A 24,758-nucleotide genomic window follows, 5' to 3' on the forward strand; every position below is an offset into this window, starting at 1 on the left:
TCAGTTGTCTCAGATAGATCTTCTGGGTTTAGCTTGCTGCAGCTTCTACATCAGTACTCGCTGCTCCAATTTGCACTTTTATGTTATGAAGACAGCTACTTTCCATGAACCGACCTGGGCTAACTTCAGACTTTTCTTCTGCAGCTTCCTCACCTCTCTCAGCCTTCATAGAATTGAAGAGATTATGGCCTTGCTCTGGGTTAGGCTTTGGTTTAAGAGAATGTTGTGGCTCGTTTGATCTTTTATCCAGACCAGTAAAAACTTTCTCCATATCAGCGATAAGGCTGTTTTGCTTTCTTATCATTCATGTGTCCACTGGAGTACCATTTTTAATTTCCTTCAAGAACTTTTCCTTTGCATTCACAACTGGGCTAACGGGCGCAAGGGGCCTAGCCTTCGACCTGTCTCAGCTTTTGACATGCCTTCCTCGCTAAGCTTCACCATTTCTAGCTTTTGATTTAAAGTGAGAGATGTGCAACTATTATTTTCACTTAGAGGGCATTGTAGGGTTATTAATTGGCCTGATTTCAATATTGTAGTATCTCAGGGAAGAGGGGGGCCTGATGAGAAGAAGAGAGATGGGGGAATGACCTGTCAGTGGAGCAGTCAGAACACACACATTGGTTACGTTTGCCGTCATACATGGGCACGGTTCGTGGCAACCCAAAACAATTGCAGTAGTAACATCAGCAATCACTGATCACAGATCACCATAACAGATATAATAATAATGAAAAAGTTTGGAGTATTGTGAGACTTACCAAAATGAGACAAACAGACATGAAGCGAGCACATGCTGTTGGAAAAATGGTGCTGACAGACTTGTTCAACACAGGGTTGCCACAAACCTTCAATCTGTAAAAAGTGCAATATCTGAGAAGCTCAATAAAGTGAAGTACAATAAAATGAGGCATGCCTGTATATTATTACCAAAAGAAACAACTCAAGAAGAGAAGAAATTTATTTGAACAGAAGGATGTTTTTACCTCTTGTATTTTGAGAAAAGAAAAAAAACTGGAAAGCATTCTAATACCTAATAATTGGAAAATGATTAATCAAACTGTGATATAACTATATAACAATTTAAAGCACAAAGGTATATATAGAAAGGGCCAGAGCATGGAAATGTACGTATGTGAAAATTAAATGAGAGCAGAGTACAAACTAATGAATGTATATGAATTGCAATATATATTAACAAAGTTCGGAAAGGAATTTAGAATGGTGTGAATAATTTGGCTCCCAGATTCCCCTTACCCTGAAAAGTAGCTTAAATTCACCACGAAGAAAAAGAAAATGTAGGTCACCTCTATCAAAGCCGTAGTAAAATATCTAGTTGTCCTTTGGATTAGCTCCAATTGAGCATGAGGAGGCCTTTTTTAGTAAATTCTGGCTTTGTCCTGGAAGTTTTCATTTCTGCCTGAGAAGACTTAATGATTTATTCTGGTATACACTGATATTTTGTTCCTACCTCAGAATTCTTTTTTTTTTTTAAAACTTTTCTTCTATTTACCCTTCTTTATAAATCTGGACCCAAGGAAAGTGACTCCAGATTCCTTAGATGACTCTTTTTCCATCCCGCTGATGAGTTGAAGACTGAACCTGGTCCGGAACGGGTGGGAGGCTCTGTCAAAATGTTGCAGGTCCCCTTGTCCTTTTTGGCTTATCAGGACTGACTCAGACTTTGGGGCTACCTCAGGTCTGGGAGTTGTATAATTCTGGGTCAGCAACTAAAATGTGGGGTTTGGTGGTGATCACCATTCATTCTCTGTGCCGGGTCTGTCAGGGCTGGGCCATCAGCTTCGGAAATGTCTGGTGACTGGACTCCCTGCTCCCACCTGTTGTTACTCATCAGCAGATGCAGGCTTCCTCAGCTTCTTCAGAGATCCCACACACACAGTCCATAGAGCGGTGGCTGACTTCTCAGGGATCTTGGGCTGAGAGCAGAGATTTCTTGTCACCCAAGGGCCTTGGTTGTGTGTGCTGCAGTGACAGGGTTTGGGACAGGTTCGATTTTGTCCCCATAGACCAACTTCAGCTTGGTTGGTTGTTATTGTTAGCTGCCATCAAGTTGGTCCCAACTCGTGGTGACCTTGTACACAATGGAGTGAAACACTGTCCAGTCCTATAAGACCCCAGTGATCAATTATGGATCAGACTGCTGTGATCCATAAGGTTTTCACTGGCTGATTTTCAGAAGTATGTTGGCAGGCCTTTCTTCCTAGTCTTAGTTTAGAAGCTCCTCTGAAACCTGTTCAGCATCATAGCAACAGGCCAATCTCCACCGATAAAAGCTTGGCGGCTATCAGGGTTTAACTCCATTTAAGTGGGCTTGGAGATTATCAAATCTCTAAAACAAATGTATACATTACTTTCCACACTTGTGGAAATTTGTGGGGTAGCATCTCTAATGGGCATGGACCGATAATCAGCATTGCTCCTCAGATCTATCTCTACTGAGGTTTCACTTAACTGCCTCTTCTTCACTTAACCTTTTAGAATTTGCTGCCACAACATCGATCTTACACAATAACTCGACAAATATGTGAATACTTACTCAGGGAGTTTAATTTCTCTGTGCCTAGAAGTAAATGCTTTCTTCTTTAGTTTTGTTCAGACAAAGTTGACGTTTTTACAAGGAAACTGGCTAGGGATCCTAAGAATAATTACAGCTTGACCAACATAGCTAAAAATCCGTAGTTTCTATTTTATTCCCTTTGGCTTGGGTTTTAAGACCAGTATGTTCAGGTTGTATCCTACGGTCATTTTCACTTGTACCAATGCTACTTTGTTTATGAGATTCTTGCTTTCTTTTGAGCAAACTTTCCAGTTGCTGTGATCCCAGTGGTTTAGTTCCTGGATGAGAAGGGTACCTCTTTATCTGTTCACAGCTGACATCACCTCTTGCCTAGAATATTAATTGTTATGATTAGCTGCTGTCGAGTCAGTCCTTGACTCATGGCAGTCCCTTGTGTTACAGAGCAAAATTGCTCCATAGGGTTTTCTTGGCTGTAATCTTGATGGAAGCAGTCCACCGGGCTTTTCTTCCACGGAGCTACTGGGTAGATTTGAACCGCCAACCTTTAGGTTAGCAGCCAATCGCAAATTTCGTGCATCACCCAGGGTCCTGGAGTATTATAATTGCTTTAAATAATAGCAATAAAAGAGACTGGTTTTTTAGTGATGATGACAGTAAATAAGGGCCCTATATGAAATTCTTTAGTATCTGTGTCTTAGTTATCTAGTGCTGCTGTAACAGAAATACAAGTGGATGGCTTAAACAACCGGGTATTTATCTTCTCACAGTTTAGGAGGTTAGAAGTTTGGATTCAGAACACCGGCTCTAGGGGAAGGCTTTCTCTCTCCATCAGCTTTGGAGGAAAGTCCTTGTCTCTTCAGCTTCTGCTTCCTGGTTCCTTGAAGATCTCCATGTGTCTTGGCATCTATCTTACCCCATCTCTGCTTCTTGCTTGCTTGTTTAATCTTTTATATCTCAAAAGAGATTGACTCAAGACACACCCTACACTAATTCTGTCTCATTAACATAACAAAGACGACCCTTTCCCAAATGGGATTATAACCACAGACATAGTGCTTAGGATTTACAACACATATTTTTGGGGGACACAGTTCAGTCCATAACAGCCTCTTAAACAAGAACTGAGTTCACTTGTCACATTGCTGCAATTTATCTTCTGTTTTGCTATAATGAAGGAGTTGCATTCATAAGAAATCTTACATTCCATTATCAAAAATCATGATATGAAAACAATTGACTTGAGAAGTTAGGGGCTGGACAATACCAGACTCAATAACAATTTTTTTCTCTACTAAAAATTTTTTTTTTTTAACCTATGAATGTATTACCAATACACATCATTGAAAAAAAAAAACTAGTGTTTCACTACATGTAGGATTTGCTTTGGAATAATAGCTCTTGTTTTCTTTCATTACCAACATTGTCATTAGCAAAGACTCCTTTACATCTTCCTATTCCCTTTCATTGGAAACCCTGGTGGTGTAGTGGTTAAGAGCTAAGGCTAACCAAAAGGTTGGCAGTTTGAATCCATCAGGCGCTACTTGGAAACTCTATGGGCAGTTCTGCTCTGTCCTATAGTGTTGCTATGAGTTGGAATCGACTTGATGGCAAGGGGTTTTTATTCCCTTTCATCAGGGGAGTGCTGGTGGTGCAGTGATTAAGCACTCAGCTGTGAACTGAAAACTCAGTGGTTTGAACCCACCAACTGCTCCGTAGGAGAAAGATGTGGCAGTTTGCTTCCATAATGATTTACAGCCTTGGAAACCCTATGGGGGCAGTTCTACTCTGTTCCACAGGGTGGCTGTGAGTCAGAATTCGACTGGACTGCAGTAGATTTATTGTCTTTCATCAGAGTCCCTGGGTGGCACAAGTGGTTGAGCACTTAATTACTAGCAAAAAGGTTGGCGGTTTGAACCCTCTCAGAGGCACCTGGGAAGACAGGGCTGACGATCTGCTTCAGAAAGTCTCACGACCTTGAACCTCCGTGGAGCAGTTCAACTCTGCACACTTGAGGCCACGATGACTTGCAATCACCTCGACATCAACTAACAACAGCATTCCCTTTTCACTCGTTGCGATAATAAATAACCGTCCTCTCTCTACAAACCACCTGTTACAGGCAACAGCTTCTCTCATGCTTAGGTGTTAGTTTCAGATCTAGCATAATAATGCTCATCAGATTTCCTAATTTATCCAATTTTTATTTATCCTCATTCAGTATTTAAAGAACTCAAGTCTGTAATTTCTTCATATCTAGACAGCCTAGCTTAAACAATACTACTTGTGTTTTGTTTTCCCCTGAATCAGGTGGTGCAGGCCCAATGTGTCAAAATAGAAACTGAATTCTACCGGCGCAGTCGAAGCGAGATAGTGAATGGAGAAGGACACACCATGGGAGCACTTTATTGGCAGTTGAATGACATCTGGCAGGCACCATCCTGGGCTTCTCTAGGTAAGTGTTCCAGCGTCCTCTGTGTGAGTGAGAGAAGCAATACTTGTGGGGAGAGGGACTGAGAAGCACAGTGCCTGAGCGGGGAGATCAACCCAAGCACAACTATAGCCAAAAGGGGCCGTTCTCCTGTAGCAGGTCTGGGAACTGCAGCCACCCCACCCACTTTAGGAGTCTTTCCATGAGGCCTTGGAGAGAGCTTAATTATGAGTTCTGTGCTGTGCAGAGTCACAATAGCAGGCTGACAAAGGACTTGATTTATGTATAAAGGTCTTAACCACATGTCTTATGATTATTGGTTACAATTTTGAATTTATTTAAGAGGACTTCCCGGGGCAAAAAGAGCATGAACTTAAGCAGCCCTTCTTCTGTTTGGAGGACCTGGGTGGCGCAAATGGTTGACTTGCTTGGCCGCTAATTGAAAGGCTGGAGTTTTGAGTCCATCCTGAGGCACCTTGGAAGAAAGGCCTGGTATCTACTTCGGAAACATCAGTCCTTGAAAACCCTATGAACCACAGTTCTGCTCTTCTCCTCTGACACACACGGGGTTGCCGTGAGTCAGAGACGACTCGATGGCAACTGGTTTCTCTCTTGCAGGGGAAGCTGGTAAACTCAGAGATCTATACAGGAAGGGTTACCTTGAACCAGCTTAACTGGCAGCAGGTGAGGTGACAAACATGGTGCTTGCAATTTGAATCGTCCCATCTGTTTTGGCACATTTAAAAAAATATTTAAAGAGTAATGTTGCATCCGGCTAACACTAGAGCAAAGTTCAGGTCAAAATATAAATGATAGTTTTGGGACAAATATGAGGCAAGGCCATAAAGTAAAAAGCCCATTTTTGTGGGTGTTGGCCTTAAACCAGCCCAGAATGGAAATTCAAAGGAGTCTGTGCCAAACATGCTTTGGTTATTGCCAAATGGATGCTTCTTGTAGGGAATTGGATTTTTTAAAAAACATTTGATTGTTTTTTAGGTGAAAGCTGTCACAGCCAACTGGTTTTTCATTCAATAATTCATACCCAAATTGTTCCGGGACATTGGTTGCAATCCCCACAATGTGTCGGTGCTCTCCACATTTCCATCCTGGGTTGCCCATTTCCATTCGTCAGATTTCCCTGCCCCTCCTTGCCTTCTCATCTTTGTAGCATACATATCTACCTATGTGTCCACTCATAGGAGCCCTGGTGGTACGGTGGTTAAGAGTTCGGCTGCTAACTAAAAGGTCAGCAGTTCGAATCCACCAGCTGCTTCTTGGAAACCCTATGGGGCGGTTCTATTCTGTCCTATAGGGTCAGTATGAGTCGGAATCGACTCGACGACAACAGGATCCACTCATAAATAGTTGTTAGTGTTTCTGTGGGATTGTATATGTTATAGTATTGACTGTAGTTGCCTTTTATTCTTACATACCTCTCTGTGTCTTCCTTTGCCTTGGTCATGTTTTGCTGACTTCACCTGTATTATCTGTTGCCTTTTCCTTCACTAGAACTACTATCTATTTAGTGATTCTCCCTCCTTCTCCCTCCCGTCCCTGGTAACCATCAAAGAATGCTTCTTTCTGTATGTAAATCTGTTCTTGACTTTTTATAACAGTGGTCTCATACAACATTTGTCCTTTTGTGATTGACTTATTTCACTCAGCATAATGTCCTCCAGATTCATCCATGTTGTGAGATATTTTATGGATTCATCATTATTTTTTATCATTATGTAGTGTTCCATTGTATGTATGTACCACAATTTATCTATTCATCTGTCGATGGGCATTTAGGTTGTTTTCATCTTTTTGCTATTGTGAATAATGCTACAGTGAACATGGGTGTGCATATGTCTATTTGTGTCACAGCTCTTATTTCCCTAGGATGTATTTCTAGGAGTGGGATTGCTGGATCATATGGTATTTCTATTTCTAGCTTTTTAGGGAGACGCCATGCTATCTTCCATAGTAACTGTATGGTTTTATACTCCCGCCAGCAGTGTATAAGAGTTCCAGTCTCCCCATAATCTCACCAGAATTTGTTGTCTTCTGTTTTTTTTTTTTTTTTTGCTCAGTGCCATTATTTGACGGGCTGAGATGGTATCTCACTGTAGTTTTGATTTGCATCTCTCTAATGGCTAATGTTCATGAGGATCTTTTCATGTATTTGTAGGCCGCCTGAATATCCTTTTTGGTGAAGAGTCTGTTCATGTCCTGTCCACTTTTTGTTTGGATTGTTTGTCTTTTTGTTGTCGAGGTGTTGAAGTTTTCTATACATTTTAGAAATTAGACCCTTGTCAGGAATGTCATTGCCAATTTTTTTTTTCTAGTCTGTACATTTTCTCTCTCTCTCTCTCTTTTTTTACATTTCACTGAAAACCTTTTATTTAGCCTTTTGAATAGAAACAGGAATTTATTTTCTGGCAAGGATGATCCCATCATACTTCTGCTGGAATCAGCACATGGCCTTCTCTTTGCTGATTCTGTGTTTGGCCCCAGTGCTCCCTGTCCTGCACTTTTTGTCTGCCCTGCTGAAATCTGACCTACCCAGCACCACATAGAAGGCCAGGCCATAGATAACAATGGTAGGGTCATATTTGATCCCCAGATTGATGTGTTCCTGGACCCCAGAACCAAAATTTCCAGTGTCTGAGAAATTATTTTTTCTTAATTCATGCTCCCACACCTTTAGACCTTTCTCCAAGATTTTTACTACCTTGGCCCCATGGACCGTCTAGTCACCCACCAGACAGCAATTTTTTCATTTCTCCTAATGCCAAGGAATCTGACGGTGTATCTAGCTTTGCAGAACACAGGGGCCTGGCCTATGAGCTGCTCCAACACCTTGGCTGCCCAGGACAGTCTGTCTCCACTCTCCCCCATAAAGATGTTGAGGCAGAGCTCACAGATGCCAAGTTCCCGCATGGGGTATTGTTTTTTACCTTGATCCTGCGCCATGATGGGGAACAGGAAGAGAGAGTCTGTAGATTCTCTTTTTACTCTTTTGGTGAAGTCTTTTAATGAACATAAGTATTTAATTTTTAGGAGGTCCCAGTTATCTAGTTTTTCTTCTGCTGTCTGCATATTTTTATTTATGTTTGATAGTCTATTTATGCCATAAATTAGGGACCCTAGCTTTGTTCTTGTTTTCTTCCATGAACTTTATAGTTTTAGGCTTAACATTTAGGTCTTTGATCCATTTTGAGTTTGTTTTTGTGTGTGGTGTGAGCTATGGATTGTGCTTCATTTCTCTGCAAATGGATGTCCAGTTTTGCCAGCACCAATTGTTAAAGAGACTCTCTCTTCCCCATTTAATTGACTTCAACCCTTTGTCGAACATCAGCTATCCATAGCTAGATGGAGTTATTTCTGGATTCTTAATTCTGTTTCATTGGTCTATGTGTCTGTCATTGTACCAGTACCAGGCTGTTTTGACTACTGTGGCTGTATAGTAGGTTCTGAGATTGGGAAGTGTGAGACCTCCTGCTTTGTTCTTCTTCTTCAATAATGCTCTCTGGGGCCTCTTTCCATATAAAGTTGGAGATTAATTTTTCCATTTTGTTAAAGAACGTTGTTGGAATTTGGATTAGGGGAATTGGATTTTTTGATCAAGTTTCTCAGACCAAATTCTTTATCAGCACCAATCAGATAAAAGGGTATTAAATGAGAACCAGGGGGCGGATTGTGGGGGAATAGCCTTCTGGGACACTGGAAACCTGGACAAAGAGAGATTGTTCAGAGACACTTGGACACTAACTCTGCTTTCTGTCTGTGGATGAACTTTGGGACTCGCTGAAGCTGAGATTGATTCAAGAAACAGGAGCACTCAATTTTTGTAAATATTTTAGAAATGACTGCATGTAGATTATTAGTATGAGTTTTTCAGAGATAGTGAGTAAGTTCAAGTACCAGAATATGATGGCAGAGCAAGAATGTGGCTGTTTAATACACACTGACGGGATTCTGCCTGCATAGAGAGGATCGCCCGCTCCTCTGTACCTGTTAGCGAATCCAGGCATCAGGGAGAAGCTGTGACAAGTTATGCTGTATCTGGTCCTATTCTGGGTAGCCTCAAAAAAAAAAAAATTTTTTTTTTTTAATTGTGTGCCCTTGGCTCAATAAATCCAGCACTTGGTTGCATAAGCAGTTAAGTGCTTGACTACTAACTGAAAGATTAGCAGTTCCAACGCATCCAGAGATGCCTTGGAAGAAAGGCCTGGAAGTCTGCTTTTGAAAGGTCACAGCCATGAAGACCTTATGGAGCAATTCTACTCTGCAGCACATGGGGTTGCCATGAGTTGGAATCAACTCGACAACAACTGGTTTGGTTTTATTTTGAGGAGTGGGGCAAAGAAGGAGTATGTGTCTTCTCTTATCACCTGAAATGGGATCTTGGGGTATACTTTAAAGGGATCTATCTCCGTGGAATCTGTAGGTTCTCATATATTTCTTTCATTAATATTAGTCTTGTTTGTAGTTGTTTCATAAATATAAAGATCCATTTGGGTATTTTGCTCAATTCTTAAACTCGGACAGATGTCTTACCAGGTATATAACAATTCTAAATTTAAGTGCCTTCCAAGTCGCTCTACCTCAATGCTAATAAAAATAATTTTAGGAAAGCACATTGTATGTTATGTTGTTGTTGGGTGCCATCAAATTGATTCTGACTCAGCGACCCCATGTGACAGAGTAGAACTGCCCCATAGGGTTTTCTTGTCTGTAATCTTTATGGGAGCAGATTGCCAGGTGTTTTTCCCATGAAGCTGCTGGGCGTATTCAAACCACCAACCTTTCGGTTAGCAGTTGAGTGCTTATCCATTTGTGCCACTGTATTTTTATAGATCTATGGTATTTTTTATTTTAGTTGTAACTTTCAGATCTGACAACTAGTCCAAATTTACTTTATAATAAACATTTTAAAAACTATTTTACTGTGCTTTAGGTGAAAATTTGCACAGCAAATTTGGTTCCCATTTAACAGTTTTTGTATAGATTGTTCCGTAACATTGATTACAGTTTTCACAATGTGTCAGCACTCTCATTATTTCCCTTCTGTTTGTACTGTTTCCATTTGTCTAGCTTCTCTGCCACTCCTTGGCTTCTCATCTTTGCTTTTGGGTAAATGTTGACCGTTCGGTCTTAGACAGTTGATTCTTTAAGGGAGAACATTCCTCACAGGTGATACGTTTATTTTTATAAGCCAACCTGTTATTTGGCTGAAAGGAGACCTCTAGAAGTCACTTCAGCTCCAAGTTAAAAGGCTATCTATCTTAGGGTGATTGTCTCTGTGGTTTGTTTTGTCTCTCTCAGTCCAGTAAGTCTGGTCTTTTTTGGGAATATGAGCTTTGTTCTACATTTTTTCTCCCATCCTATCCAGGACCTTCTGTCGTGCCCCTGGTCAGAACGGTTGGTAATGGTAGCCAGGCATCATCTAGTTCTTCTGGTGTCAGGCTAGAAGAGGCCTTGGTTCATGTGGCTGTTAGTCCTGTGGACTAGTTTCTTCTTTGAGCTTTTGGTTTCATTCACTCTCTTTTGCTCCAAATGGTAGGAGACCAATAGTTGTCTCTTAGATGGCTACTTGAAAGCTTTTAAGACCGCAGATGCTACTCACCAAACTAGGACATCGAACATGTTCTCATTGCACCAGTCGTTATTATACAAGTTAATTGCCTGTATAGTTACCTTGAAGACAATGGTGGTTCAGTGGTAGAATTCTCACCTTCTGTGCAGGAGACGAGTTTGGTTCTATGCCAGTCCATCTTATGTGGAGGCACTACCTCTCTGTCAGTGGAGGCTTGCATGTTGCCATGATGCTGAACAGATTTCAGTGAAACTTCCAGACTAAGACAGACTAGGAAGAAAGACCCAGTGGTCTACTTCTGAAAATTAGCAAGCGAAAGCCCTCTGGATCACAATAGTCTGATCCGCAGTTTTGTGTTCTGTTGTGCATGGTGTCATCATGAGTCAGGGGCCAATTCAATGGCAACTAACAACAATACTTACAGTATTTGTGTCAGTGAGGTTTTATTTCTTATTTATGAGTAACTTTTGGAAAGGCTAACCAAAAGGTCGGCAGTTGGAATCCACCAGCCACTCCTTGGAAGCTCTATGGGGCAGTTCTCATCTGTCCTGTAGGGTCTGTATGAGTCAAAATCGACTCCATGACAACAGATTTGGTTGTTTGGAAAGGTAACTAATGAAATGCTGGCTAAGGAGTTAGTATTCAAGTCTTTAAAGGACCTTAAGGAAGCATCAAGGCAGAGTGGATTTAGAGTTTGGAAGTAATTTCTTTCTTAAAACTTGCCTAGTTTGTATGTGTGTGTGTTTTTCTTTACTGAATACTTGAATTGATAATTAATACTGCAGGTAACTAGATTCTTAGTAGAAGGAGAAATAAGTAAAGAAGGAATGCCATATCAGTTGGCTAGCGCTTCAATAATGCCTCATAGAAAACAACCACAAATTCTCAGTGATTTACAACAATTTATTTCTCATGCATTTGCAGAGTGGCTGGGACATCTCTGTTGATCGCAGCTGAGCTTGCTCCTGTGGCTGTGGGTTAGCTGATCTAGGCTGGGCTTGGCAGGAGACCGTGCTTCAGATTGTGGCCTGGATGGGTTTGGCTCCTCACTGCCATTTGAGCTCATGTGTATTCATTCTGGAACAGCAACAACCCCAGAGGAAATTCTCCTCTTAGCAGCACAGGCCTAAGAGGGTATGCCCAATCATACAAACACATTTCAGGCACCTACTTGTATGATCTGCTAACATCCCATTGACCGAAGCAAGTCGCGTGACGTAGCCTAAATCAAGAAAGGAGTGAGGGTGAGTAGGGGACAGGAGTGAACGTTTGAAAAATATCTTATCTCTTACAGATAGGTAGGTTTAGGGCCTTGCCCAAAGTCACAGAGCTAATGACAAAGCCAGTAATCACACCATGTTTAGCCTGTAATTTAGTAGATGATGTAGTGTTATGTTGGTACCCAAAGTATGTCACTGATTAGAAATGGAAGGTGTGTGTCAGTGAGACTGTGGTTCTCCTGAGGGTAGTGGTTTGTTGCCTTGATCTCTGGAACCACACATCTAAAGTCTTTACCCTGTAATGGATATCACACACAATACTGTGTAAGTTTCCTAGAGTCTGAGCCATCTGCTGTTTATGAAAAAACTTTCCAAATAGTAAGTTCTAGTTCACCTTATATATTCAATAGGAATGGCCTCTTCCATACCTCCCTTTGTCATTGTTGTTTTTAAGAGGAATTAGTAAGAGTTGTGGAGTCCACAGATGATGCAAACAGTTAACGCATTGGCTATTAACCAAAGGGTTAGTGGTTCGAGTCCACCTGCAGATGCCTCAGAAGAAAGGCTTGGCAATCTACTTCCAAAAAATCAGCCATTGAAAACCCTGTGGAGCACAGTTCTACTCTGATAGTCATGGGGTTGCCATGAGTCAGAATCGACTCCACAGCAACTTTTTTTTTTTTTAACTAAGAGTTGGGATTGAAATGCTGAGAGTTGAAATTTTGCAAAACCCTAAAGAAATTTTTTTTTCTCTAAACTTCTAAACCACATTCTTCCATCTCAGCAGCTTGCACTCTGCACTTTGGCAATGTTCTTTCTCTCTTTCGAGGAAGTTGTTTAGTGAGGCAGGGCTTTGTAGGGAAAGATCTTCCTTCTGAAACAGAAGGATCCTGAGAAAGGAAGATGTTAAAAGCTTTTTAAGTTTGTGGGTTTAGCATACTAGACATGCCAACAAGACACAGAATGGAGGTTCTTCACAACTTCTAATCGTATTTGAGGCGCTGTCATTAACGTCATCAGTTTGGAAGTTTTCTTCCAGTCTGAACTTGCCAGGCATATATATTTATATATATATATATAGCAATTGTTTTGGTTTACTAGGAAGGTTTTGTGCCTATGGAAAAAGGAGACTTTGAGTTCTAAGTAACTCTTCTAAACAAACATTTGTAACCAGTTCATTGCCAATGCTACTTACTTCTTTCCTCATGTGTTCACAGTAAGAAGGAACATTAGTGCATTGAGATCCTGAAAACAGAATTGCATAGGAGACAGTGCTAACTAGGGCTCAAAATACTGCCTCCTACATGCGTGACTTAAACATTTAAGCCTCTGTTTCCTCATTTGTGAAGTGGAATGCTGATGCCTCCCTCACCAGACGTTGTGAGGGTGACGTGAGAGAGTGTGCAAAATGCTCCTGGAATCATGCCTGGCTCATTCAGTAAAACCAATTGCCATGGAGTTGACTACAATTCATGGTGACCCCATGTGTGTCAAAGTAGAGCTGTGCTCCATAGGGTTTTCAATGACTGATATTTTGGAAGTAGATCACCTGGCCTTTTTTCTAAGGCACCTCTGGGTGGACTTGAACCTCCGACCTTTTGGTTAACAGCCAAGTGTGTTAACATAGCCCCCCACCCCCACTAATGGGGGTTCCCTCCTCTGTTCAGTCTCCCTTATATGCTTAGTCCCTAGAATCATTATAAACCACACCCAGCTGGGCCATGAGGACATGAATCTCTGACTGAGTGAGCCTCCACATCTCTTACCTTTCTTAATTATTTTCAGAATATGGAGGAAAGTGGAAAATGCTTCATTACTTTGCTCAGCATTTCTTTGCTGCACTGTTGCCAGTGGGCTTTGAAGATAACAATGTGTTTTATGTCTATGGTGTGTCAGATCTTCACTCAGACTGCAGGTTGACGCTTACGGTAAGTCACTTGGATTTTTTTCATCTAAAATAGACTCTTAGATTCTGTCCTTGATTCCTTGGTTGGTTGTTTCAGAAAAAAGAAAAGAGAAGTTAGTTTGTACCAAAATGCTTGTAGGGCCCACGGTGAACAATGGGCTGTTTAACTTAGAGTCAGAATACCTATATTCAGATTAAGGCTCTGCTGTTTATTATGTGACCCTAAGCAGAGCCCATAATGTTTTGGTGATTCGTCTTAAAAATGAAACCATTCTTTCTTTTTAAAGGGTTGCTGTGGGTAGTGAATAAAAGAAGTAGAAGAAAGCAAATTAAAAACTGTAAAGTGCCATTTAAATGTATGGCTACTTGTGATCATGAGGAACTGGAAATAGCCCAAAGTGTATAAAAGAAATGGTTAAAATATGGTATATTAAAGTGCAAATTAGTATAACTATCCAGAATGGGTATGTGGAAAAATAAGCTTATATTTAAACCATGCTAAGTAAAAAGTAAAAAGAGAGGCTAGAAACTTGAAGAAGTCTTGGGTGGCTACAGTTTGGGGAACACTAACAATAATGATGATAGATAATGTATATGGAATAATTATGATGTGGCAGGCCACCGTGCCTCTCATGGATTTTTTTTTTTTTTCGTTTAATTCTCACAACAACCTGTGAAGTAAATGCTGTTAGTATTCTCATTTTACATACGAAGAAATGGAGGTTTGGGGAAGTTTAGTTACTTGGTCAAAGTTACCTACCTAGCAGGCTTCATAGTCTCTTAGCCAGTTCTACTATCCCAATTTCCGTCTATTATTCCTACTGTTATTAAAGAGCAACCACAAATGTTTGTTTTTATTCTGTTTTACTTCTCCCCAGGTTAGAGTCCACATGTGGAGTTCCTTGAAGCCTGTATGTTCTCGCGTGACTAAACATTTTGTGATTAAACCTGGGGAGGCCATTCTCATCTATAAAAAACCGGTGCCTTCGTTGCTGAGGAGGTGTTCAAATTGTACTCGGCAAAGCTGTGTGGTTTCCTTTTACCTTTCAACTGATAGCAAACCCTTGGGCCCAACCAACTATCACTTCCTATCCTCACTGAATGAGGCTGTGGGGCTCCAAAAGGCACATATCACAGTGAGTACCAGTTGTCTAGAGTCGCAGGGCAAGCACGTTGTATGTTGCTTCTTGTAAATTGCCCATTGGTACTAAGCTTATCTGAGACATGGAGAAGATTGACCCCTTGCCACTGGAAGCTAAGACCACATGATTTTTATTTCTCATTCAGCATTTGTCAAAGTGTTCAGTTACTACCATTCCTGCTGTCCCTTCACCTTTCCAGAGAGGGATGGTGCAGTGGCGGAGTGATTGCACTAACCATCACTGTCTGGTTGCCCGTCCAGTAGGTTCCAGGCACTGCTCTAGGTGCTTTACTGCCTCATTTCTGATTTTCACAACCCTGAAGTTTTATAGTCTCTGTTTTATAAGTAAGAAAACCAGTATAGAGAGGTTAAGGAATGCACTCAAGGTCCTGTAGTCAGGAAGTGTTGAAGCCCAGTCAAAGCAGTCTGATTTTGAGTTTTCAAGTAGGGTCTATTAATTTTCACTGTACTCTCTTGCATTTATTGCTTCAAAGAGTTTAATCACCAGATCTCTTTATAATTGCCAAGAAGAAAATGGGATCATCAGGACGTGTTGTTGTAAACATTGTGTAGCTGGAGGATTTGAAATCTGTCTAGCTCATTGAAAGCCTTTCCCTTCTTTCCTCCCTACATGTAGTAATTGAAAATATTTTTCTAGAAGGTGTCATTCTCTATTTTCAATGAATTTTTTAATTTGTTTTACATTTTTACTTCATCGAGAAGGCTTAAGGCAAAGGGTTTTTTAACATTTACTTTAAAAAGTCATGTAAAAATGCTTCATCCTTGCATTTTATTTAAAAGAGGCCTAAGACTTGAAAACCTATCTTCTTTGCAAATTAATAACAAAATATTCACATAGCTTCTACGTTATCTATAACAATAGATGACGAACAGGTATGAAGGAAATGACATATACTTACTTAGCTTCTTTCCAGAAAAGCAAATATATGTGCCGGAAAAAAAAACTATTGCAGTTGAGCCGATCCTGGCTCATGGTGATCCTGTGTGTTACAGAATAGCTAGAGCTCTGTATGGTTTTCTTGGCTGTGATCTTTACAGAAATAAATTGCCAGGCTTTCTTCCGCTGTTCCACTAGGTGGGTATAAACCGCAAACCTTTTTGTTAGTAGTAAAGCACAAACTGCGGCAACCAGGGACCTATGTACATATATACACATGTAAAAAGTCATGGCACAACAATAACATAAAAAATATATACATATATATATAGGACAAATTTGCAGTCTCTAGCCTTACGATTTTGAAAACAAATTTGTTCTCTTTTGTTAGCTGGGTCTTCATTACCTTGAAATAATTGGGGATGAGAGAGAAGTAGGGCCTTTTTTGTTGTCCTATCTCATTTGAATTTCAGTGAGACTTATCCTTCCTAAAAGGGGATAGTAAGAGTAATAATAATGTTGTTGTTAAGTGCTGTTGAGTCAGTTCTGACTCCCAGCAACCCAGTGTACAACAGAAGGAAACACTGCCCAGTCCTTCGCCATCCTCACAATCGTTGCTATGTTTCAGCCCATTGCTGCAGCCACCGTGTCAGCCTACCTTGTTGAGGGTCTTCCTCTTTTTCACTGACCCTCTACCAAGCATGATGTCCTTCTCCAGTGACTGGTTCCTCCTGATAACATGTCCAGAGTACATGAGATAAGTCTCGCCATCCTTGCCTCTAAGGAGCATTCTGGCTGTACTTCTTCCAAGGCAGGTTTGTTCGTTGTTTTGGCAGTCCATGGTATATTCAGTATTCTTTGCCAGCACCATAATTCAGATGCATCAATTCTTTGGTCTTCTTTATTCATTGTCCAGCTTTTGCATATATATGAGGTTATTGAAAATGCTATGACTTGGGTAAGGCACACCTTAGTCCTCAAAGTGACATCTTTGCTTTTTAACACTTTAACGAGGTCTTTTGCACCAGATTTGCCCAATACAATATGTTGTTTGATTTCTTGACTGCTGCTTCCAAGGGCATTGATCGTGGATCCAAGTAAAATGAAATCCTTGACAAACTTCAATGTTTTTTCCATTTATCATGATGTTACTTATTAGTCCAGTTGTGAAGATTTTTATTTTCTTTAGGTTGAGGTGTCATCCATACTGAAGGCTATAGTCTTTGACCTTCATCAGTAAGTGCTTCAAGTCCTCTTCACTTTCAACAAGCAAGGTTGTGTCATCTGAATATCACAGGTTGTTAATAAGTCTTCCTCTAAATCTGATGCCACATTCTTCTTCCTACAGTCCAGCTTCTCAGATTATTTGCTCAGCATACAGATTGAATAAGCATGGTGAAAGGATACAACCCTGACAAACACCTTTCCTGATTTTAAACCATGTAGTATCCCCTTGTTTTGTTCAAATGACTGCCTCTTGGTCTATGTACAGGTTCCTTGTGAGCACAATTAAGTGTTTTATAATTCCCATTCTTTGCACTGTTATCCATAATTTATTACGATCCACATGAACAAATGTCAGTAAAACACAAGTAAACATCCGTCTGGTATTCTCAGCTTTCAGCCAAGATGCATTTGACATCAGCAAAGATATCCCTTGTTCCACATCCTCTTCGGAATCTGGCTCAAATTTCTGGCAGTTTCCTGTTGATGTACTGCTGCAATCATTTTTGAATTATCTTAAGTATAATTTTACTGGTGTGTGATATTAGTGATATTGTTCGATAATTTCTGCATTCAGTTAGGTCACCTTTTTTTGGAATAGGCAGGTATGTGGATCTCTTGCTGTTGGTTGGCCAGGTAGGTGTCTTCCAAATTTCTTGACTCAGACAAGTGAGCGCTTCCAGCACTGTCCTTTTGTTGAAACATCTCAACTGGTATTCTGTCGGTTCCTGGACCCTTGTTTTTCACCAGTGCCTTCTGTGCAGCTTGAATTTCTTCTTTCGGTACCATTGGTTCTTGATCATATGCTACCTCCTGAAATAGTTGAATTTTGACCAATTCTTTTTGGTACAATGACTCTGTGTATTCCTTCCATCTTCTTTTGATGCTTCCTGCATTGTTCAATATTTTGCCCATAGAATCCTTCAGTGTTGCAACTTGAGGCTTGAATTTTTTTTTCAGTTCTTTCAGCTTGAGAAGTGTCGAGCACATTCATTCCTTTCGGTTTTCTAACTCCAGGTCTTTGCACATGTCATTATAGTACTTTACTTTGTCTCCTCTAGCTACCCTTTGAAATCTTCTGTTTAGCTCTTTTACTTCATCATTTCTTCCTTTTGCTTTAGCTACTTGATGTTCAAGACCAAGTTTCAGAGTCTCTTCTGACATCCATTTTGGTCTTTTCTTTCTTTTTAATGCCCTTTTGCTTTCCTCATGTATGATATATATTTTTTTTTAATTTTACTTTAGATGAAGGTTTACAGAACAAACTATCTTCTTATTAAACAATTAGTACCCATATTGTTTTATGACATTGGTTACCAACCTTGTGACTTGTTGACACTCTCCCTTCTTGAACTTGGGCCCCAAACACCAGCTTTCCTTTCCCCTTCTTCCTTCTAGTCCTTGCTACTGGGCTGATGTGCCCCTTAGTCTCTAGACTTTACTGTGTTATGAAATAAAAAGAGAAAGCTATAACCATAGAGCTTGTATAAATGTCTAATCTTTGGCTGAAGGGTGAACTTCCGGCACGTATGATGTTCTTGATGTCATCCCACAACTTGTCAGTCTTTGATCATTACTGTTCAATGCATCAAATCTATTCTCGAGGTGGTCTATATACTCAAGGTCGTACTTTGGCTGTTGTGGACTTGTTTTAATTTTCCTCAGCTTCAACTTGAACTTGAATATGAGCATTTGATGGTCTGTTCCACAGTTGGTCCCTGGCCTTGTTCTGACAGATGATATTGACCTTCTCCATCGTCTCTTTCCACAGAAGTAGTCGATTTGATTCCTGTATATTCCTTCTGGCAAGATCCACGTGTATAGTCACTGTTTATGTTGTTAAGAAAGGCATTTTCAGTGAATAAATCTTTGGTTTTACAAAATTCTACCCTGAGATGTCCCACATCATTTCTGTCACCAAGGTCGTATTTTCCAACTACTTGTCCTTCTTTGTTTCCAATTTTCACATTCCAATCACCAGTAATTATCAATGCATCCTGATTGCATGTTTGATCAGTTTCAGTAAGTATTTAATGTGGGCTTAATACAGGCCAGGTACTTGAGTGAACTATCTCAAGAGAGATGCCAGAACCGTGCTTGCCTTGCCTCCCTGAAGCCAGGGTGAGGCAGAGATGACATTTCCAGTCTGAAGAACATAGCAAGAGTAAGCAAGGTGCCAGTGTCCTTTCTGGTCTTGGCCTTGGAGAAGTAGTGGCTGAGGATATGCTGGCAGCTTCCCAGTCTTATGAACTTCGTGCCTATGGCTGCCTTAAGGCCTTCACATGAACAGCTTGGCATGTGGTTTGGGAATTTGGGTGTTGTTTCTGACATCTAGCTTCAAATCAGACCCTCCCAGAGCTACTTAATATACTTTATTAAGCCTCTTTTTGCTTTATCCAAAGTAGCTTTTATTGTTGTAACTCAGAACTCTGACTGATGGTCATAAAAGTGTGGAAGGCTAGAGTTATGCATAGTAAAAATTGCCCTTCAAAATTTGTTACGTCACACATAACGTAAGACCCTACAGAGAGTAGCGGGTCTGTATGTTGAAGACCCATGTTGCAGAACAAATGCATAGCTTTAAACACTAGATCACACTCAACTCGATGCCCACATTAGAGAGGTCCCCGAACCGCCACCCTCTGTGGTGTAGCACTTTCTCGCTCTGGACGCATGCTCATTTGTTAATTGAGTAGAATGGAGCCTGCACAATTTAAACTGCCTTTCTGTTTTTGTTGAGATTGTATCAAATTTGCACAAGTTGAAAGTGCTAATAATGTGACTTTACTGTGTTATGAAATAAAAAGAGAAAGCTATAACCATAGAGCTTGTATAAATGTCTGGTAGGTAGCTTTCTAGATTGCTAGATCATTCCGGAAGACTAGAACATAAGCTCCATGATTCTGCAGCTAGGTCCAGATATGTCCTTAGAAAATCAGTTAGACGACCCAAACTTTATGCAAAAGTGTTCCTCTCTTGATGATACTGTGAGAAAAATTGTAAAAAATGCAAAGCTTTTAGCTTCTCGTGAAATATTCCCTTTAATAATTGGAGAGTTGGAGCCCTGTTAGTGCAGTGGTTAAAAGCTCGGCTGCTAACTAAAGGTCAGCAGTTTGAATCCACTAGCCACTCCTTGGAAACCGTATGGGGGTAGTTCTATTCTGACCTATAGGGTCAGTATGAGTCGGAATCAGTTTGACAGCAACGGGTTTTTAATAATTGGAGACTACGTATTTCCTTGGTTTGGATTGCAATCTGGCAATTTTCCACAGCCTTAAATAATTTTCCATGTATTTTTAAATGTCTGAAACAGCACACAGAATGTGCACAGAGTACATGGAATATATGACTTTAGCAGTTGCAGAACCAACGTTATACAAACTGTACTCTTTATTAAAAAAAAAAAAAAAAACTCCTTATTAGGCCTACATAAATGTCCTGCTAAGAACCAAATACCAAACCTGTTGCCATCGAGTTCGTTCCAACTCATGGCAATCCCATTTTTGCAGAGTAGAGCTGCTCCTTGGAAACTGTATGGGGCAGTTCTACTCAGTCCTATAGGGTCGCTATGAGTTGGAATCGACTCGATGGCACTGGGTTGGGTTGGGTTAGAGCTGCTCTTTAGGGTTTCCAAGGCTATGACCTCTTGTATGCAGATTGCTAGGGTTTTCTTCTGAGGTGCATCTGGGTGGGCTTGAACCTTCAACCTTTTGGATAATAGCCGAGCACCTAACAATTTATACCAATCAGGGATTTCAAAATTGCTATAAAGGTTCAGTAATTAAGATGGTGTCGTTTTCCCCAATGGAACAGAATAGACTCTAGGAACAGACTCATGATGATGTGGTCACCTGACTTAGAACCAAGATGCCACTGCAGTCTAGTAGGAAACAGATAATCTTATTAACCTGTCTTTTGAGGCAACTCTGGATGGGTTTGAGCCACCAACCTTTCGGTTAGTAGTTGGAACACTTAATCATTTGTGGCACCCAAGGACTCCTAAATGTTCTGACATTCTAAAAAGGAATAGCTCTTCCTTCATCCTTCTTTTCATTTTTCTTTTCTTTCAGGCCCTCATCTCTCAGCAAGGTGACACCTTTGTTTTTGATCTGGAAACCTCAGCTGTTGCTCCCTTTGTCTGGTTGGATGTGGGGAGCATCCCAGGGAGATTTAGTGACAATGGTTTCCTTATGGCTGAGAAGACACGAACTATATTATTTTACCCTTGGAAAGCCACCAGCAAGAGTGAATTGGAACAATCTTTTCATGTGACTTCCCTGACTGATATTTACTGAGGGAATCCCGGTTGTATTTTCAGTAGACACTAGAAATAAAGCATTTCTAAAGCACTGGCCGGAGATGAAGGCAACCAGAGAGAACTTGAAGAAGCCCAGAGATGTGTCCGATTAATTAATCACCCTGTGACGAGTTTGCACAATGAATACTTTCAGGGGAGACTGTTTACTTAGGTGATGTCTTCAGACGAGGCTGTGCCTAGGTATTCTTGAACCTGAGCCAGGATTCCATTTTTAGCCCTTTACTTCACAGCTATAGTACCACATGAACCAATTACGAGACGGCCTCTTCCTACCCAGAAAAGGAAGTCCACACTCATCACCCTCTCAGGGAGTCACAAGAATGTTACCATTGCAATATCTGTGGGTCCAAATGTAGAAGGTTTTGACATTCTGTAGGCTTCCCCTTGTTAGTTTTGAGAAATAAAGAATAATGCAAATGAAGCTGCTTTGTTATTATTTCCAGAGGAAATAGAGATCTAAATGTTACCATAGAGAAAAATTTCTTGGTGGTTGTCATTGCTGGACAGTTTCAGAGGTTGATTGTTGCTATTTGATTACTTTTTGGGTAGAAGGATTCTTTTTTCATTTGTGAGTTTTGTTATAAAACATTTTTGAAAAATTATAACTCTTTTTTTTTAAAGGCTGATTGAGTGATCCTACTTTGAAAAATATGCTTGCATTGAAACAGACGTCACTGTGATCACTTTGGAGCCCTGATGGCGCAGCGGTTAAGAGCTATAACTGCTGACCAAAAGGTCGACAGTTCGAATCCACCAGCCGCTCCTTGAAAACCCTGTGGGGCAGTTCTACTCTGTCCTATAAGGTCATCATGACAACAGACAACAACAATGGTCACTTTGGAATTTTGTGGGTGCCCTGCCATTGGTCTTCACCCAGGATTGTGTGTGGGCTTCAGGGTTGGCTAAATCCAATGAGCTTTCTGGTTCGAAGGGTGTGAGTTGGTTTTACACTTATTGACCCTGGCAGCAAAGTGGTGTTCCCTTTATCTTGAGTTTAAATCATTTTATTTATATTGATTAATTGCAAGTTGCTATGAAAAGTTCTTTCGTTTCACATTATAACATTTATAAAATTATACTGATAATAAAGCAAATGGGCAAAGTGTTAATAAATAGCCAATTTGGCTAAAGGTATATAGAAATTTTTATAGGAATATTTTTGTATTGCTCTTGCAAATTTTTTATGAGTTTGAAGTTCTATCAAAATTAAGAAGTTACTCAAATTGCATTGACAACTTCACATTTCATCTGCGGCTTATTCAGTCATACTATAAACATTTATTGCATCCATGCTGTGCTGGGCATTTGTTTCCGTTAAGCTCTGGCTAAGTCGTTATCTGCTTGTTAAACTGGGAGAGTTTTAAGAATCTAAGAGATTGAGGAGTTTCCTCTGGAAAGAATAGCATGTAATTGGTTGTAGAAACCAGCAATGAGTTTTTGGTTTTAAAATTGAGACTTATTAGATAACAGTTCTAGTTTTAAAACTGAGAAGCATTAGGTAATGTTTCAGTGACTATAAGAACATAAAAAAAAAAATAAATACAGACAAAACTGCCCTCTTTATCAATATCGAAGTTTCCTGTTTGTTATTTAAAAAAAAAATTTTTTTCTAAAAAGCCTTATCATAGGGCTGGCACTCAGAAGATTCTTACTGGATAAATACTATATCATTTCATTGTAACTGTTGAAAATCCTGTTTATGTTATTGGGGGCAGGGAGGAGACTCCTCTTCTTTAAAAGCATTCATAATCTGTTCTAGCAGAGGACCCTCTGTGAGGTGTGCTTTGAAGTTGATGGGCCAGAAGGTAAATTAACTGTGTCCTTAAACCCATTGTCACAGAGTACTTCAATTCATGGTAATTCCATGTATGTCAGAGTAGAACTGTGCTCCCTATGGTTTTCAGTGACTGGTTTTTCGGAAATAGATCACCAGGCCTGTCTTCTGAGGTGCCTCTGGGTGGGCTTGAACCTCCAACTTTTCTGTTAGTAGCTGAGTGCATTAACTGCACCCACCACCCACGGTCTCTAATTCTGCCCTTACTAGCTTTGTAAACTTAATCATTTTATTTAACTTCTATGCTCAATTTTTTTGTGTTAAAGTGGAGATAACACCCACCTCGAAGGCTTGTTTTGAGGGTTAAATGGAATAATTTACGTAAATGGGTTTGGCCCAGTGCTGGTACTTGTTACTGTCCCCCGAAAAACAAACCTGCAGCTGTGGTGTTGATTCAAACTCATAGTGACCCTAGAGGACAGAGTAGAACTGCTAATAGGGTTTCCAGGGAGAGCACACGGTAGATTTGAACTGCTGACCTCTTTGGTTAGCAGCTGTAGCTCTTAACCACCACACCACCAGGGTTTCCAGCACTTGTTAAGTGCTCTGTAAATGGAAGCTCCATCTCGGCCTGAGCCTGGAAACCTGGAGAGGACAAGGCTTTGAGCCACACTTACCTGGGTTCAAGTCCAGGTTTTGAGGCTTATTAGCTGCGTGATCTTGGGTAACAACTTGCCCTTTCTCAACTTCCATTTCCTTACCTGAAAATGGAGATAACGATCCCTCAACTTCAAAGGTAGTTGTGAGGACTAAACAAATAGTGTCTGGATGAATAAAACAAATGCTAAATAAATAGTGTTTGTACTTTTCTAACATCATAATAATTATCACCCAATTAGCACACGAAGCAGTAGTAAAAATGAAGCAAATCGAAGCACATGGCTTTTAAAAATCTTTTTAAAGAGGAAGCAATGATATCAGAAAAGAATGAATTTGTAAAGGAAGAACAAAATGAATAGATATAAATATATGCTGACATCAATTTATAAAAGAAACGTGCTGTACGCATGTTATTTCTGTAAGAGAATAGTGATCACTAAAACTTTCTTCCAAAGTTAATTCTTCATGTGTGGCACTGTGGTTAGTCAATTCTAACATTTTAGTAGACTTATTTTTCCACATTTGCTGGAATACAGTCTGATGTACTTACTCCTGGCTTTGGATTTGAGAGAAGGCTTTCTGTTATAAATTATGCAAACATTAATAGATAGGATAAAAATATCAGAAACAGGTCCTTCTGCCATGCTGGTTGCAGAGTACATTTTAGAGATAGTGGGATGACAAGAGATCAGTTCACAGGATTATATCTTCCCATTCCGACCAGACAGGACAGTAAAAACAGTAATTTTCTCATTCACATTCACTATAACTCTTTTTATCCTTTCTCTTTTCTTCTCCCCTCTTTTTTGATTTTTTGTTGTGAGACATTTTCAAATGCTAGGAAGTCACATGGAAAATAAGGAGGAAGATTTTGTTCTCCACTGGAATGAGGGTGAACTGGAGTACCCGAAAAAAAAAAAAAAAAACATGTTTCCCAAACACTTCTGAAATGACAAGGATCCAAGGCAGAATATCCTCTTAGGCTGCCTCTGGCTCTCAGATATGAAACTTAGTCCTCAACTTGCTAAGAGCTGTGGAGAAAAACAAGTAGATATTGTTTGTGTGT

General features: G+C 40.2%; 1 protein-coding gene and 1 pseudogene across 1 annotated transcript in view; one reads left to right on the forward strand and one right to left on the reverse strand.

The window, feature by feature from the left end:
• The window catches only part of MANBA (mannosidase beta), a 143,444-nt gene extending 121,765 nt beyond the window's left edge, over positions 1-21,679 (forward strand). The window contains exons 14-17 of the mRNA XM_049885603.1: positions 4,847-4,991; positions 13,557-13,699; positions 14,556-14,813; positions 21,011-21,679. Coding sequence (XP_049741560.1) covers positions 4,847-4,991; positions 13,557-13,699; positions 14,556-14,813; positions 21,011-21,235 — 771 coding nt within the window. The 3' untranslated portion in view covers positions 21,236-21,679. The remainder of the gene's footprint in view (positions 1-4,846; positions 4,992-13,556; positions 13,700-14,555; positions 14,814-21,010) is intronic.
• LOC126076913 (60S ribosomal protein L11-like) lies at positions 7,381-7,925 on the reverse strand (annotated as a pseudogene).
• Positions 21,680-24,758: the final 3,079 nt, after the last annotated feature.

This window comes from Elephas maximus, chromosome 5 (assembly GCF_024166365.1).
Source record: "Elephas maximus indicus isolate mEleMax1 chromosome 5, mEleMax1 primary haplotype, whole genome shotgun sequence".
NCBI classification, from domain to species: domain Eukaryota; kingdom Metazoa; phylum Chordata; class Mammalia; order Proboscidea; family Elephantidae; genus Elephas; species Elephas maximus.